The 14,285-nt window shown below is 48.2% G+C and overlaps 2 protein-coding genes across 8 annotated transcripts in view; one reads left to right on the forward strand and one right to left on the reverse strand.

The window, feature by feature from the left end:
- Positions 1-1,251: 1,251 nt before the first annotated feature.
- YIPF6 (Yip1 domain family member 6) lies at positions 1,252-7,896 on the reverse strand. Of its 3 annotated transcripts, none has more exons than XM_049827772.1 (7): positions 7,813-7,896; positions 6,846-6,989; positions 6,300-6,378; positions 5,840-5,882; positions 4,501-4,626; positions 4,238-4,395; positions 1,252-3,644 (listed from the first exon to the last, which is right to left on the reverse strand). In XM_049827772.1, the coding sequence occupies exons 2-7, from the start codon at positions 6,846-6,848 to the stop codon at positions 3,526-3,528; spliced, it is 528 nt and encodes a 175-aa protein (XP_049683729.1). In that variant the 5' UTR covers positions 6,849-6,989; positions 7,813-7,896; the 3' UTR covers positions 1,252-3,525. The 3 variants fall into 3 exon arrangements, with proteins under 3 accessions (XP_049683729.1, XP_049683728.1, XP_049683730.1); XM_049827771.1 differs by having other exon boundaries at positions 6,868-6,996; positions 7,813-7,893; XM_049827773.1 differs by having other exon boundaries at positions 6,868-6,989; positions 7,813-7,890.
- An 882-nt stretch (positions 7,897-8,778) lies between these two features.
- The window catches only part of OPHN1 (oligophrenin 1), a 76,220-nt gene continuing 70,713 nt past the window's right edge, over positions 8,779-14,285 (forward strand). For all 5 annotated transcript variants that reach the window (XR_007509448.1, XR_007509447.1, XR_007509449.1 and 2 more), the window contains exon 1: positions 8,779-9,033. Coding sequence is in view for 2 of the 5 variants with exons in the window: in XM_049827752.1 (XP_049683709.1) it covers positions 8,880-9,033 (154 nt within the window). In the remaining 3 variants the exon portion in view is untranslated. The remainder of the gene's footprint in view (positions 9,034-14,285) is intronic.

A 14,285-nucleotide genomic window follows, 5' to 3' on the forward strand; every position in this document is an offset into this window, starting at 1 on the left:
TGCTCTCCTTCCCTCAGCCAGCTTTAAACAAGAAGGAAGAGACTTTTTCCCCTTAGAAAGCATGACAATTGAGTTATCGCATACCTTTTCACAACAAATTAAAAATATATGTTGTGGTTATAAGGATTACTTACCTGCATGCATTTTTGGAGGACTGCATTCTCTAACTGGCTGAACAAGATCAAGTACCATTCAATGAACAGGCACTCTTAGCACCCTCATGTAATACCATCATTTTAAAGGTCTATCATCAACAGGAATTCTGGGCAGTCTGCAAATATCAAACAAACTTGAGGTATTTCACTTGCCTAAACCTGAAATTTTTCAATCATGCTTTAATGTGCTTATATCTAGTTTGCTTTGGGAACCACCTGTCTGCTGAGGGGCAAGCCAATTCAATAAAAGCAGCGGCTCTACAGAACATCAAAGTTTGGCTGAGGAACAAATTCCAGTTTGGGCTTCTTAATTTTTTGAAGTCACATAAGACAGTTAATCTTCAATCAATCAATCTGATGCTCATTTCTACTGGTGCTCATAGCTTGCTCTCTCTGCCTTTCCAAGCAATTATACTCATAAGAAGGGCTATATTTTCCAATAGATTTTCACCTTCAAGTTGAAGGGCCAAGCCACTCCTAGTGAAGCTCTTCCAAAGCCAATTATAAGATTATAGTGGGAAAATTATTTTTGACAAGATATACTGTGTCCTTTTAAGCGTATTGGCATCAAGCACATCTCACACAACAGAAAGCTGAGAGAAGCAAGGCAAATCAGGCAATGAGCTACAGCAACTAGAATTCCCGGCCGAGGACATTAACATCCTCTACTCTGCTAGAGGAAACGATTAAAAAAACCTCCGTACATAAGACATGTAACTTTATTCAACTGGAGGCATGAAAACTCAGAAAATCTAGTTCCCTACCTGCATCCTGCCAGCTAAAACCTTAGGGCAAGTGATATATAAACCCAGCTAAAGATTTTACAGCTTTAGAAGATGATGGCTTCCATACTAAAGGATTGCCATGAGTAAAAAACAAACAAACAAACAAAAAAAATCACACCTTCACCATACAACCAGTGTATTTCTGCCTATCATTTCAGATTAAAAACACCTCTCGACTAAAAACTTCGGTGACCAATTGAACAGTAGATCTAGTTAATACGAAAATAATTTTCTTCTCTCTTGTTTAAGTCAAGAGCAATGATACAGAACAAACCATCATGAGACTTATATCCAAGTAAAAAACAAGCAAGGAAAAAGCTGGGATTTTAATTCTTAAAAATAATTTTCCTTCTTTTCAAGAACATACTGGATCAATTAAACGTTACTCCAATTATCTTTCAGATATAATATCAGCCTAAGTCACAAGAAGCTACAGAGATAGAATTCCAAGGATTTCTCCAAAAGCATGGTTAAATTCTTGTGCTGCAGTAGTAAAGAAAGATTTGGCTCAAAGAATCCCACTGTAGCCATCAAAAGCATTACTATCTACTTCCCTTGAATATTTATTTTCAGCTTCATAAAGCTAAACTAATGTTTAAATAAATGGAGAACTGTGCACTTAAAAGAAAAAATCACATTCCATACTAGTAATAATTTAATGGAAGTTTAAAAATTCTCCATTTCCATTTTATACCCATATCTGTGAAACACTACAGCGCCTCTTGCAGCACCTTAGAACAGCCCCGGACGGAGGCGTAAGGCAGGCAGCAAGAACAGCTCCACGCATACTCACTGATAACAACCATTCTGCAGCAAAGCTAGGTCCCTGCTGAGAGCAACTGATTTTTCCTTCCCTCTTCTCCACACTCCCAGAAATGCAAAATGGTACTTCTAATTGCATTTAGAAATTTCCATCCCAACTATCAAATACTTATAGTGTTTATAGCAGAAACTGCACTTTTATATATAAATATAAATTAGGCATATTTACACCTCAGCAGGACCCACGTACATCAATTTCAGGTCTATCTGCATTACTATAAGAAAAAGGAAATATGATGCTAATTTTCAGGAAAAGTAACATTTTAACAGCAGCTTTTTCACCCCCAGATGTTTCAAAGCTCTCCCCTTGGATTGCTTACTGAAAATAATGGACAACAAAAATAATTTCTGTACAGTTTTCAAAACACAATTCTCCAGGTCTCAATCCCTATGCTGAAATATAAATGACACACTTCTACACCTGTATATGGTTCTCCAGGCAAGGTACAAAAGTGCACCTACAGGGAGTTGGAGAAGAAAGCCTCCTCCCCTTTTACAAAATGTATTAAGCAAAAAAAAATCCAAAAACCCCAAACAAACAAAACCCCGAAACCTATAGAAAAGTTTCTCACATCTCATAAGTACAAAGAAACAATATGCAAATTTGTACACATTTATGTTGAAACACTGTCCATGTAAACAACCAAATGAAAAGTCACATACAAGCAGTTAAGACCGGAATTCATAACCTCCTTCACAGCAGCCACCACCTTCATCACGATTTAGTTTCGTTCCTCCAACCTGTTTTAAAACTTTTGGAGATAAGTCTTGGTGCAGTATGTTAGCACCCAAACATCTTGAGTATCAAAACCTCAACTTACTTCACACAAGCTTTTGTTTTGTTGTTTTGGTTTTTTTTAACATATATATATACACACACACACACTTTACTTTGTGCTCTCCAAACAATTTCCCATTCTCAGTATGCAGAGTGATAGCGAAGTCCCTGTTGCAAACCAGTTTTGACTGTTTCTCCAGGACTTTTAACTGTCTAATCTACCATCACATGAAAAGATTTGTAACTATCCAGTGTAAACACTCCCTCTCGAGATACATGGATTAGTCAGTGTAACTATGGTGTTGAAGACATTTGGCTGAAACAACTCTTTCTTGACAGACGAAGGGATGAAACAAATACACAACACATGTATATGAGCAAAGGCAGTTCCCGTCTGCCCAGCTCCAATTAACTGCAAAATGGACCCAACTTATTTTTTGCTGAAATCTAGTTTCAAAGTGAGAGCTCACAGTCAGTCCTATGATGCACTTTATATACATTTCTCCACTCTAAGTGAATGAAAAAGGAGTTGAACACATTTCTTCCCTACCCAACACAGAACAGCAATGAAGTTCTATTATTTCATAAGGCATATTCATCTTCAGTGAGAATCCAAGCACAAGCAAGAATTCTGCCAAGTCGTGCGATCGTATAACTTCATCTTCCTCTACCCAACATCTTGAAATTCCAGGATCTCCCACTCTATTCCTTAGGTGGAATAATCCCTGTCACAGTGGGCATTTTTTATTTAACGCAACTAAAGAGCCGGGCTAAATAAAAAAGCCCTCAGCAGCTGGACCTCTGTATCTTTCAAAAAGAGGGACACACAAACGACCAACTTTTGCAGTTCTCTGGCTTTATCCCATAACCTGCCTTTTTACAATATCTATCTATATATAAATTAGAAAGAGATAAAGCCAATGATGAACTGCAGTGCTCATGAAAAAACTCCAGTCCATATTACACAGTCTCTTCTGATCGGAGATCACTGAGGTGTAAAGGTGAGAATCATCCAGCTGATAACAAAGTAGAAGAGGAAGATGGGGTACACAACAAGAGCTTTGCGGTTTGGAGGCTGACTGTCTGCCAGGAAAGCTGTAGATGCTGGTGAAAAAGAAAAATACTTGAAATGTGAGCAGCATAAAACTAAAAGTCTAAGATCCACTGCAGATATTAACAATTTTGAATTAGGATCTGCATTACAATTATGCTGAAAGAGAAAACAGAGTAATCCATTGCTCAATACCAATGGTCTATGATCACCAATTAAAACTTTATCATATAGAAAGATAAATGCTGATTAACATTCTGTAACAAGAATCAGACTTACAGATTAAGAACAGGAGAAATAATGCAAAGGCACCTGTATGAAATCAGCATTTTCTAATAGTATTTATAACATGAATCGCAGCATAAAATACCCAGTAGTCTCACATGGTTTTACTATTAAATTATCATCCTTCTGCCACAGGCAATTTGCATATGACCACGAAAATCAACAGGAGCACAGGCAGAGGCTGAATCTCTGCCAACACAAGGACTGGAAGAACTTTTTCTACAATACTTCAGCAGCTTAAGAAACACCTGAAACTACAATATCCATTGGCTTTACTCAACAGAATGCATGCAGTTCTACCTCCTTAAGCACCACGCTACTCAGTGCGCACAACAGCGTTATAACACAAAAAGGTACTCACCTAACGTTGACCAACCAAACATAGCTACTACTACAATAAGACGTATAATGAAGCTGACAGTTCCAGAACCTGCCAGCAGTACCAGCCTGCACACCAGCATCGCTACTGTCAGGGGCAGGACACAGTAACCCAGAACGCACAGGCTCTGAAAAAAGGATCTGTAAAGGAGAGACAGAAATGGGAAAGAAGTAGTCAAACCAAAGCATTGCAGAAACTCCATGCATGGGAGCATTTTAACTGCTACTAAATAAACCAGCACTCACATAGTTCCTCCAAGAAGCTTTGAGTTTAGTGTGATGACAACTGCACCAAACCAGATGATGACAAAGACCTCAGCAAACTGGGGCCCTCCATCGTCTTTACTATCTGCTGATCCACCCTGAAGCATCCTGTTGTAAGTAACATATAAAAGGAGTCATTTGCAATCAATGATGGAGTTTTCATAGACTTGGAGTAGATGATGGAATAGGAACCCGAAACATTGATCCCCAGTTGGGCTGCAGACTGATAATTTTTCATCTGCTTGCTTATTTTTAGTAGTATCCTCAATTTTGTACAGGAAAGGAAAATGGTTGTGGCTCAATTGAGGGGATTTCAGTCCATTTGTTTATTTGTCTTGAGGAGTCTGTAAGCATGTTGAGGAGAACAAAACCATAGGCAAAAGGCTAAGAGATTCAAATTGAAGTACCACAAGTTTGGTAACCTCTCAAAGCAGGCAGTGTAGTTAGTGCATGATAAAACACAAAAGCTTTAAGAAAAGCTTGTAATAACTACAGGACACAAGCAACACAAAGCCTGGAAAAGTGAGCATGCATTGGTTTGAATATTTGAATTACACTGTCTACTTCTGCTAAAGCTTTGCCAACATTTTACTGAATGGTTTCTGTACATTGAGTACACAGGTGTGCCTCAATTAGCTGATAGATGTGACCAACGTTTCCACCCTACCCCAGGCAAATCTGCACACATATGCTCCAGTGGAGCACCAGAAACTCTGGGAAGCCGCCATCATCTCCCATCTATGACCTACTACAACAGCCTCTCTACTTCCACCTCCAGGATACGTAGCACATACACTGCAGCTCTTATACAAAGGTTTTGGCCTGCAGGTTAGGGTGAAAGTTGGCCAAACGCATTAGACTCAAGGGCAACATGAATCAGGACACCTTTCAGTAAAATCATTCTTAAGACAGGGACTAGGAAGAGTTCACCCTTAAATCCTAAATGTAAAAACAAAAGGTCCTAATGGGCTTGAAGTGTCAGAAACAGCATATCAGAACACCCTCCGGCAAGCACCTCCCCATCCTGTTGCTGATGTCCTGTGCTGATGGGCTTCTTTTCAGCTATGGCTCCTTGCTAGGCAGGGTTCCTTGTTATGCAGAGTTCATCGTTAAGCAGAACTTGCCCCACCACAATGTTTGAGACATTAACTCTTTCAGTCTCTCACAATTTTATACGAAAATCTAAACAGGCAGTTTGCAGAAGACCAGAGAAGGATCAGATGAACTTGATCTCAACACATGTAGTCAGAAATTTTTAATTTCTCATTTCTCCACCGTAAAAGACTATAAAACCCCAAATCCACCCACTATATGTACTTACAGGGCAAGTGAGACACAAAGCACCAAAGGGCCCCACAGATCCCCTGTCAGTAAAGGAAAAAATAAAATCATAAATATCATAGAAGGATGCTCTGTTTCATTTTCCCCGAGAGTAATAAAGCACTCTTTTCCAACTCCCAATGTATCATTTTGCATATTATGCTTCCTTATAATTTTCTTTCTTAGCATCTTATATGCCATATTCTATAATATAATCGATTCAAAGCCTGCCAGGTGCTAAAGCTACCTGCTGTACATATGCTGGGCACACATTCCACTTTTAAAGAGCTTTGGTAACACTCTGATTTTTCATGTTTGCTATTCAGCATTCTACAACAAAAGAAAAAACATGGAACAGACAGTTCTGAATCCCTGTCCCACTGAACTCTTCCTTTTCCCATGCAGGGAAAGTCTGTTGGCAGAATATCCTTTCAAGATTTTGAAAATCTTCTTGTACGTACAGTCTCTCAGGAGCGCACTACTCTTCTTCGGATACATGACATGGACAAATTTCTTCCCAACGGCCTTCAGATCTCTCATCTGAAATAAAGAAGCAACACTTTATCCTTTCATAAAAACTACAGTTCACAACTAAAAGCATTGAGAGAAGTAAAGGAGTATCGATGGTAAATCAAGGTAGGATCCAACCCAGAAATTTCTGTAGCATCTTCTGCAACAAACAACATCTACTTTTTCTACATTCCTTAACAACCACAATGTTTTATCCTTTAATTACACCCAATTAAGAACAACAATTTGCTCCTCTAGGAAAAGAAAATTAATAAAAAATCTTATTAGCTGGGACAGTTTTCTTCCAAGGTTCGTCTGAGGCCTTTACCCTTGCAAAGATTTTGAGATCATAGAGAAACTCTGGGGCCATAATTCAGTTATTTTTCGACCCATAAAAATTCATTTTACATAGCTAGTTCCGATGAAGTTCAAATCAAGCAAAAATACAGTTTTTGTATAGCAGTCTTCCAAAGATATTGGCAAAACACATGTTTTACCATAGACAGGGCACAGACTCACAATAGTGTCCCTAACAGGCTCATCCAGTGTGGAGTAGTCTTCATCAGGAGAGCGAGATCCGACAGGAACAGTAATCTCCCCTTCCACTGGAATATCTTCAGATATTGACACATCTGCAAGACCTGCAAACTAAGCGTTTTTTTAAAACCTTGAGAAAGAGAGAAATACAAGCCAGCTCATACTCACTTCAGATGTTTTTCAGCTGGGTTTAGGATGAAAACAGCTGCTTAGAATTCAAAGATACAACACTTAATAACACAGTCAACAACAGAGCCCAGCTGTTGCCTGCTTGATTTAAACAGCTCACAGTCTAAAGAGGTGAGTAGCTAAGTATAAGCAAAGCATTTCCGTTTTCTTCAGTAACTCCCGATAACCTGTTTTCTGCTCTCTGATAAGATAGCAACAACTGAAGGAAGTGAAAAGCTTGTTTGTGTGTTTCAAGTAGCGCAACACCTGATAGCTGTCCAACCGCACCAACGCGCCCGAGTACCCTGTCCTTCACGGGCTCCGTGGGGAAACAACTCGTAAGAAACCGTACGGAGGTCTACAGCCCGAGCTCAAAGTCAAGGCTGTTGAGCGCCGAACGTCAACAAAGCTGATTTCCTCCACCCAAGCGGAAAGCTAGAGCACTCGAGCTCCCACAGACGGGAGCGAACAGAAAACAGTCCGACCAGTTCTACAGTCAACTCCAGGGCAGCCGGGACAGGCGGCAAGCAGCAGGGAGGGAGCGGCAGGAGGCCGTCGGCTCCCACTCCCTCTCCCTGCCCTCCGCGCCAGCCAGCGGCCGCCATGGCCTCCCAGCCCCCCCGCCGCCGCCGCCGCCTGCTTCCCCCGCCACTGAGCGGCAGCCTGCCCCAGCTTCGCCGACGGAGGAGTAAGAAGCCCGCGGCCCCCCGCGCTCAGGAGACACCGGGGACTCCCGCCCGCTCCCGCCGCCCCACTCACCAACGGCCCACCGACGCCGCTCCCCTCCGCCGCCGCCATCTTGGAGGCCCAGGCGACGTGGAGCGAGCGCGCTTGCGTCATCAAGGCGCGCGTCGCGCGCCGCCAGGGCGTCCGTGGCAACGCGGGCGGGCCCCGCCTCCCTCGCTCCCTCCCCGTTCCGCCCCGCCGGCAGGGGGCGCCCTCGGTCCCCAGGCCTCGCTGAAGCGAAATACCCCCCTCCGCGGCAGCGCGGGCCCGGCCCCGCTCCGGGGGACGGTGAGGGAGGCGGCGCAGGGGCGCCGGCCCGGCCCGGCTTCCCCCGCCCTGCCGTAACGGGGCTGAAACTCGGAGCGCCGAAGGAGGCAGCAGCCCCGAAGCGCGGTGCTGGAAATGAGCTGAAAACCGCCTTCTGATGGCCGCCGAGGGCGCTCGGAGGCCGATCCCTCTCCGCTGACCCGGGCTCCCCGAGGCAGAGGCAGGCCCGTCGCCCCCCTTGCTCCGGCCGGCCGGGGAGAACCCCAGGGACGTTCGTTAACGTTAAGGAAGCGGCCAGCGGGGAGGTAATCGGCGCAGAGAGCCGCGGAGCTCGCCGTCACCCGGCCTCCGGAGCGGAGCCCGAGCGGCGGCCAACAGTGAACAGCAGTTACCGGGGGGAACGGCGAGGGACCGGCCCGCCCCGGCGGCCGGGCGCTGCCGGCACAGCTGCGGTAACTCCGGCGCCGGTTTTGTCCACGGCGCCGGTTTTGTCCACGGCACCCGCCTGACCGAGGGCTCCGGGGCGGTGGGAGGTGGGGTTCGCCGGGGGTCCTGCCCGCCGAACTACAAGTCCCGGCAGCGGCGGGGGCGGCCGGAAGCGGGGGTCGCCTCCGCCGAGGGCCCGGGTCGCCGCGGGGCCGGCCCCGGGCGGGCAGCGGCGGAGGTTGGGGGACACGCACACGGACACCGGCGGGGCGGTGCAGGCCCCGCCCGAGGCTGCCGGGGGCGGTGCCCGCCGGGGCGGCGGCATGGCCGCGGCGCGGAGCGGCCGGGGCGGGGGGAAGGCGCCGTAGCCGCGCCCGGCAGCGGAGAGGAGCGTCCGCCGGGGAGCCATGGGGCACCCGCCGCTGGAGTTCAGCGACTGCTACCTGGACAGCCCCGACTTCCGAGAGCGGCTGAAGTGCTACGAGCAGGAGCTGGAGCGGACCAACAAGTTCATCAAGGAGGTGATCAAGGACGGCAACGCGCTCATCGCCGCCATACGGGGTGAGCGGGGCGGGGGCCTCCGGCCCTGGGCGGGAGCGGGAAGGGGCCGGGGGCCCGGGTCCTGCCCTTCGCCGCCGGTGCGGCGGCCCGGGGATGGGGCCTCTCCGAGGCTGCCCCGGCTGCGGCGGAGCAGCCGGTGCCTCTCCGCCCCGCGGCTGGACGGGAGTTCTCCTTCTCGAACGCGTTTCTGGAAGCCCACCTTCGGCTTGGCTCCCACGGAGCCCCCTGTGCCCGCAGCCCGTCATCGGCATCGCTCCGGGGTGGGCCGGCAGGCCCCGGGCAGCGAACTCCGGCTCCCGCCGCGCCTGGGCATCCGTCCGGAGCCGGCCCTGCGTGGGGACGGGTCGGACTCCCGTGGTCGCGGCGAGCCGGGCTGACAGCGCCGGCCTCGCAGGGCCAGCCGCTGCTGAGCCGGTTGAGCTCTCCCAGGCGCCGCCAGTTTCATTTGAGGAGAATAATTTACCGTTTGGGGAAGGTGCTCGATGATTTTGCTTCACCAGAGAACGGGCGGAGCCTGGCCGGGGCCGCACGGGTCGCCTCATCACCCAGCCAGGCTTCCCTGGGGTGGCCCGCTGTGAGAATGAGAGGGCTCCGACCAGAAATAGTCTTTAGTCCTGCTTTTGTCGTGGGCGTCTTATTCTTTTTTTTTTTTAACGACGATGAGAATTTTTTTCTGATCAAATGTCGATTTTGGTGTTGACTTTAAGGGAGTCACTTGTTCAGAAGTACTGAGACCTTCAGAGTACCCAGACCAGGTTGTGTCATCCGAAACCATTAAGTCCTGCGTGTTTAACGCTTTACTGACCTTCTGTCTGCTTAGAATTTTTTTTTTCCTCCCAGAGCTGTACATACACTTTCCCTGTGTCGTCGCTCATGTCTTCTCTGCTTTTATAAATGTGCATTAAAATATGGCCAAAAGCGTATGACGGCACAGCCGCTATGAGTGCTGCACTTGCGTCAGGCCAAGTGAAGACGAATAAAAAAATCAGTGGGGCAGGCTCTGATCATACACGGTTTTTCTTGCCAGCTGGTTGGTTTTTAGTTGGTATTAATAGGTTTAGCTGCTGCCCTTTTGTTAAGAATAATTCAGAGCTTCCTTGTTATCAAGGCCATGGCTGGAATAGCCTGTGTTTGCCCATCTGGAACACAGTGAAGACAAAAGCTAGTATGACTGAAACAGCAGACGTCACAGGGCTGTAAGACCCTAAAACATACTACAGAAAAACCTCAAATCTCTGCTCAGTCTGGGGGTGGGAGGGAACCAAAATGAAAGACAAAGGGATTTTAACAAGCCTGCTTGTTAATGCAAATACTTGGCTTTTTCTTCATCGCTTTGGTCAAAACTGTTTCCCTTTTTAATGTTCGTAAATGCTAATGCTGCACTCGGAGTAGGGATGTGAGGGGATTTTGCTGGGTCAGCAGACCCATCCCAGTGAGACTGGCCAAGGAGGAAGGGAAGAAGTAGAAGGAAACCGAGTACACCCAGACAGCACAGACTGAGGAAACCCTAAATTTCTTGCCTGAAATGTTGTGGGGGTGGTTTTGTGCTATCTTCTTTTTTAAGAGTGCAGCTGAACCAGCAGGCAGAGGGGTGGCCTGGCAGAGCAGGCTGCTGGGCATGGCCGGGGAGGGTGCTGGGGCTGATACCTGCCTGGCCTTCGGTCGGCTCCTGGGGACTCGCCCCCTCCCGTTTAGTTAACAGACAGCTTTAGAAAAAATTCTAGGCCTTCCTCTCTGAATCTTGTCTCTATGGAACTGCGGATAGGAATTTGGGGCTACTTGCTGCCCATTGCCTAAACACCTTGGGCTTATGGGTGGTAAATCCTGCTCCTCCAACCTGCTTGGTCGGTGACAGCGATGGCTGACGATTCATTTCTGCCCCTTGGCAGTGCTGTGGGATGGATCTGTCCCTCAGCAACTGGGAAGCAAAGGTGATGATAGTCTCGCCAGGAGAGAGAGTGAGATTTCCTCTTCAAGGGTAGAGGGTTAATTACAATGATTGTTCTGGTTGGACCTGTCTGTTATCTGTCCAGAGGTCCTGTCCTCTGCCTTACCCTTTTAACGGGTGAGGCACCCTCTTGATTAAACCTTTGGCCAAACTGTTCCAAGGCAGTGACTCGCTGCACTGAGTACAGACCTCTGGTGACTCTACAGATGTATATATTGTCTGCGTGTTTGCTGATTAATTAATGAATAAACTCCAACATGAGATTTAAAGCAAATCAATACCCCTGTTTTGCTCAGACTTGTAGAAACGTCAAACACCTGCTGTCTCCAGCTGGCGGGCTCTTCAGCCTGACATGGTGATGGAAACTGCCAAACAAAAGATTCGGGTGCAGCACAGTCTGTCTGGTTACAAACACATGCATCCACATGAATCACGCAAGCGTAGTGATTCTCATGCAGACTACCAAGAAAAGAAGTGCAGTTCCCCATTGTGGGAAAATAGGGTCTGCTGGGCTTTACATGATCTGCTGTAAACACAGTCCACGCAGCCTTAAAAATCTGAGACTGCTCAAAGTTGTCTTTTATTTTCCATTTGCCAAGTAACAGGGGAAGACAGAGTGAGTGTGACTTTATTACCTAGAGTTCTGCAGGACCTTCAGTTTGTGTGCTGGGTGAGCTGGGTGGTTTTGAGTTGTCTGTGATATGAGGAGCACATATGTTGTTCTTTTCTTGGTTGCTGGCAGTGTTCTTGTTGAAAGTGTCCAGCCAGTTAAGGTTGTCTCAGCCTACCTGCTGGGTAGTAAAATATTAGAAGTGTTCTAGCAGAGTTTCTAGAAGCCAAAAACTAAAAAACCCCACTTGGTATCACTTTATTATGTCAGCAGCACAAGCTAGGCATCCAATGTCTAGTAAGTGCTACTTCAGTGACTTCTATTTGGAGATTTTTGGATGTCTTTTGACTTTTCTGTAGCCCTTTTACTGGTAGATTAATTCACTATAATCGTATTTGTAGCAAATAATATGTGCACTTGAGTACAAATTTTTTAAACAAGTCATTAAAGAACCATGGAATTGTAAATGTGTAATATTAAATGCTTCCAGTGGCATGTGTCTAGCTGGTAGGTGCACTGTTTTAATTAAATGGGTTGTTTGTTTTACAAATGCACGTACTCCCTTCCATTTCCCGGTTTTAAACCCATCCACGGCAATCATCAGTGATGGTGAGTGGTGAATCACTGCAAGTGTGACCTGGCTGTGATGTACCACGGGGAACAGTTTTAAGGCAGCCACGTCTTTACTCCAGACTTGTTTACTGGTGTTTATACCCAGCGGTCTCGAGGCTTGCTGTGTCCTGGGCCCTTCCTCAGAGGAGAATTCCTGTTGATCTGGATGAAGTGTCTTTTAATTGCCTTCCCTAAGTGATTCCCAGGTGTGGCATGCATGTGCGGTGCAGGTGCCTGGCGCTTTCTCAAGGAGATGAGTGAAGGCTTGGGGGGACCCTGCTCATGGGTGCCCACCCGCTAATCCTTGAGAGGAGGAGAGGCAAGTCCCCCCCACTTCCCATGGATGATGCCATGGCATGGAGTTCTGCTGGAGGTTGTCCCTGCCAGGGAGTCTGGCCACCAAGCCAAAACTGCCACTCCTGATCTCCCAGATGGGGAGACAAGGGTAGTGGGGACCCACAGTAGGGAGACATGGGCCTTGGGGAAGAAATTTATCCGCTTCCAAGCTGCCACTCCTCTGCAGGAGTCTGCCGACTTCAGCTTCCCTTCACGTTTCTAATGAAAAGCTGAACTTCTCTTCCCGTTCGTTCCCTTCCCTTCCCTTCCTCATCCCAGGGAGAGGCTGGAGCTGCGGGGTAAGTGCTTTCCCAGGCAGCGGGGCTTCCCTGCCTCTTGCTCCTCTGCAGGGAGAAGGAGGAGGGAGTGCTCTGCCCGGCACAGTTGTTCAGGGGCCAGCGCTGGAAACCATCCCTGGAAAGCCCTGCCTCTGTTGGGTTTGCGGTGGGGCAGAGCCAGGAGCAGCTCCTGCACGGGTTAGCTCGGGGTGGGGAGCAGGCTGAAGGAGGGCTTCCAGCAGCAGCCATGACTTGTCCTGCTCCAAAGCATGTGCATCAGAGGAGGCTTGTCTGGGGGCTGCAGAAAGCCGCTCCCCAGCTGCTGGAGCCCACATGAACGAATGGGAAGGCGTGTGCTCCGGGTGGTAGTTGCGCTATCCTGCTCTGCAGAGGAGGGAGGCAGCAAGGGGGAACCTCAGCTCCCCTTGGTCTGCTGCGTGCCTCGGTTTCCCTTTCTGCAGAGCAGGTAGTGCTCTGGGGCTTTGTCTGAAGAGGGGGGCTGTTACTGAAATGAGGGGTGCACTCCAGTGCTTTAAACTCCCCTTTCCTCTCAAGGGATTAAGAGAAACTGGTTCCACCCCAACCCTCCCGACTCTGACGTGTTACCAGCTGAAATAAAGTACCGTGGGTAAAGCCCTCCTGAGTGCCGTGCAGCTCCCCATGTCCTGATGTGGGTCCTTGTGCAATTACAGTCACACAGTTGCTGCCTTTAGGTGTGGTTTTTTTCTCTTGCTGACTGACAAACCCCCAACGGTTGACTCTGTGTGGGACACTGTAAGATGACTAAGTACAAGGTTGCACCAAATGAGAAATTAAACTGACTAAAGCAGAGAAAAATATTGTTCATTTGTAATAATCTTGGGCGTGAAAGTCAGTAATAGCAAATAAGTTACTTTGAGACAGAAATGTGAGTTATTTTTGTTGCAAAGTTGGCTGCATCCCTTCTTTTTCGTGCCAGGACTATGCAGAGTCGCTGGCAGTGATAAGTGGCGATGCTGGTCCCATACGTTGCGCTGGCGGTGCTGAAGCCCGCCCAGGCCCTGGCTCTGGCCGGGGAGGGAGAGGGGATGGGAGGTTAGCCTTCCTCCCTGGGGCTGGGGTGGCTGGCCGGCCTCTTCACCTGCATCGCGGTTCCTTGGCACTCCGTAAGCCAGGGCTGCTCCAGGGCTGCTTCGCTCGCCCCCGAAAGCCACGCTTGGTACTCCTTGCTGGCCCCCACGGAAACTGCAAGGTCTGCTTTGCTGGGAGTGTGCCGGGCTGGCATCCATCCGTCGAGCTGGCCGGGGCCCGACGTGGGCACCAGGGAGCCAGCCCCAGCAGCATCTTGTTTGTGTCCCCGAGCTCGTAGCCCCGTGCTGTGGTGGCCAGCACTGGCGTCACAGACAAGGCTCGCTGCTGGCTGCGTGCTTGAGGCCACAAGCAAGGGCGTCAGAAGTAGGTGACTGTGTAGCATCATAGCTGTTGTAAG

Source organism: Accipiter gentilis, chromosome 24 (genome assembly GCF_929443795.1).
Source record: "Accipiter gentilis chromosome 24, bAccGen1.1, whole genome shotgun sequence".
Classification (NCBI taxonomy): domain Eukaryota; kingdom Metazoa; phylum Chordata; class Aves; order Accipitriformes; family Accipitridae; genus Astur; species Astur gentilis.

What these genes read in the sequence shown, in the direction of transcription:
- YIPF6 (XM_049827771.1), bottom strand. Translation starts at nt 7,893, where the DNA reads ATGACGCAAGCGCGCTCGCTCCACGTCGCCTGGGCCTCCAAGATGGCG. An exon ending in CTTTGTGTCTCACTTGCCCT is followed by an intron (nt 4,627 to 5,839) that starts GTAAGTACATAT and finishes TACTTACAACAG; the next exon opens with GATGCTTCAGGGTGGATCAG. An exon ending in GTTTGGTTGGTCAACGTTAG is followed by an intron (nt 3,645 to 4,237) that starts GTGAGTACCTTT and finishes CTTTTTCACCAG; the next exon opens with CATCTACAGCTTTCCTGGCA.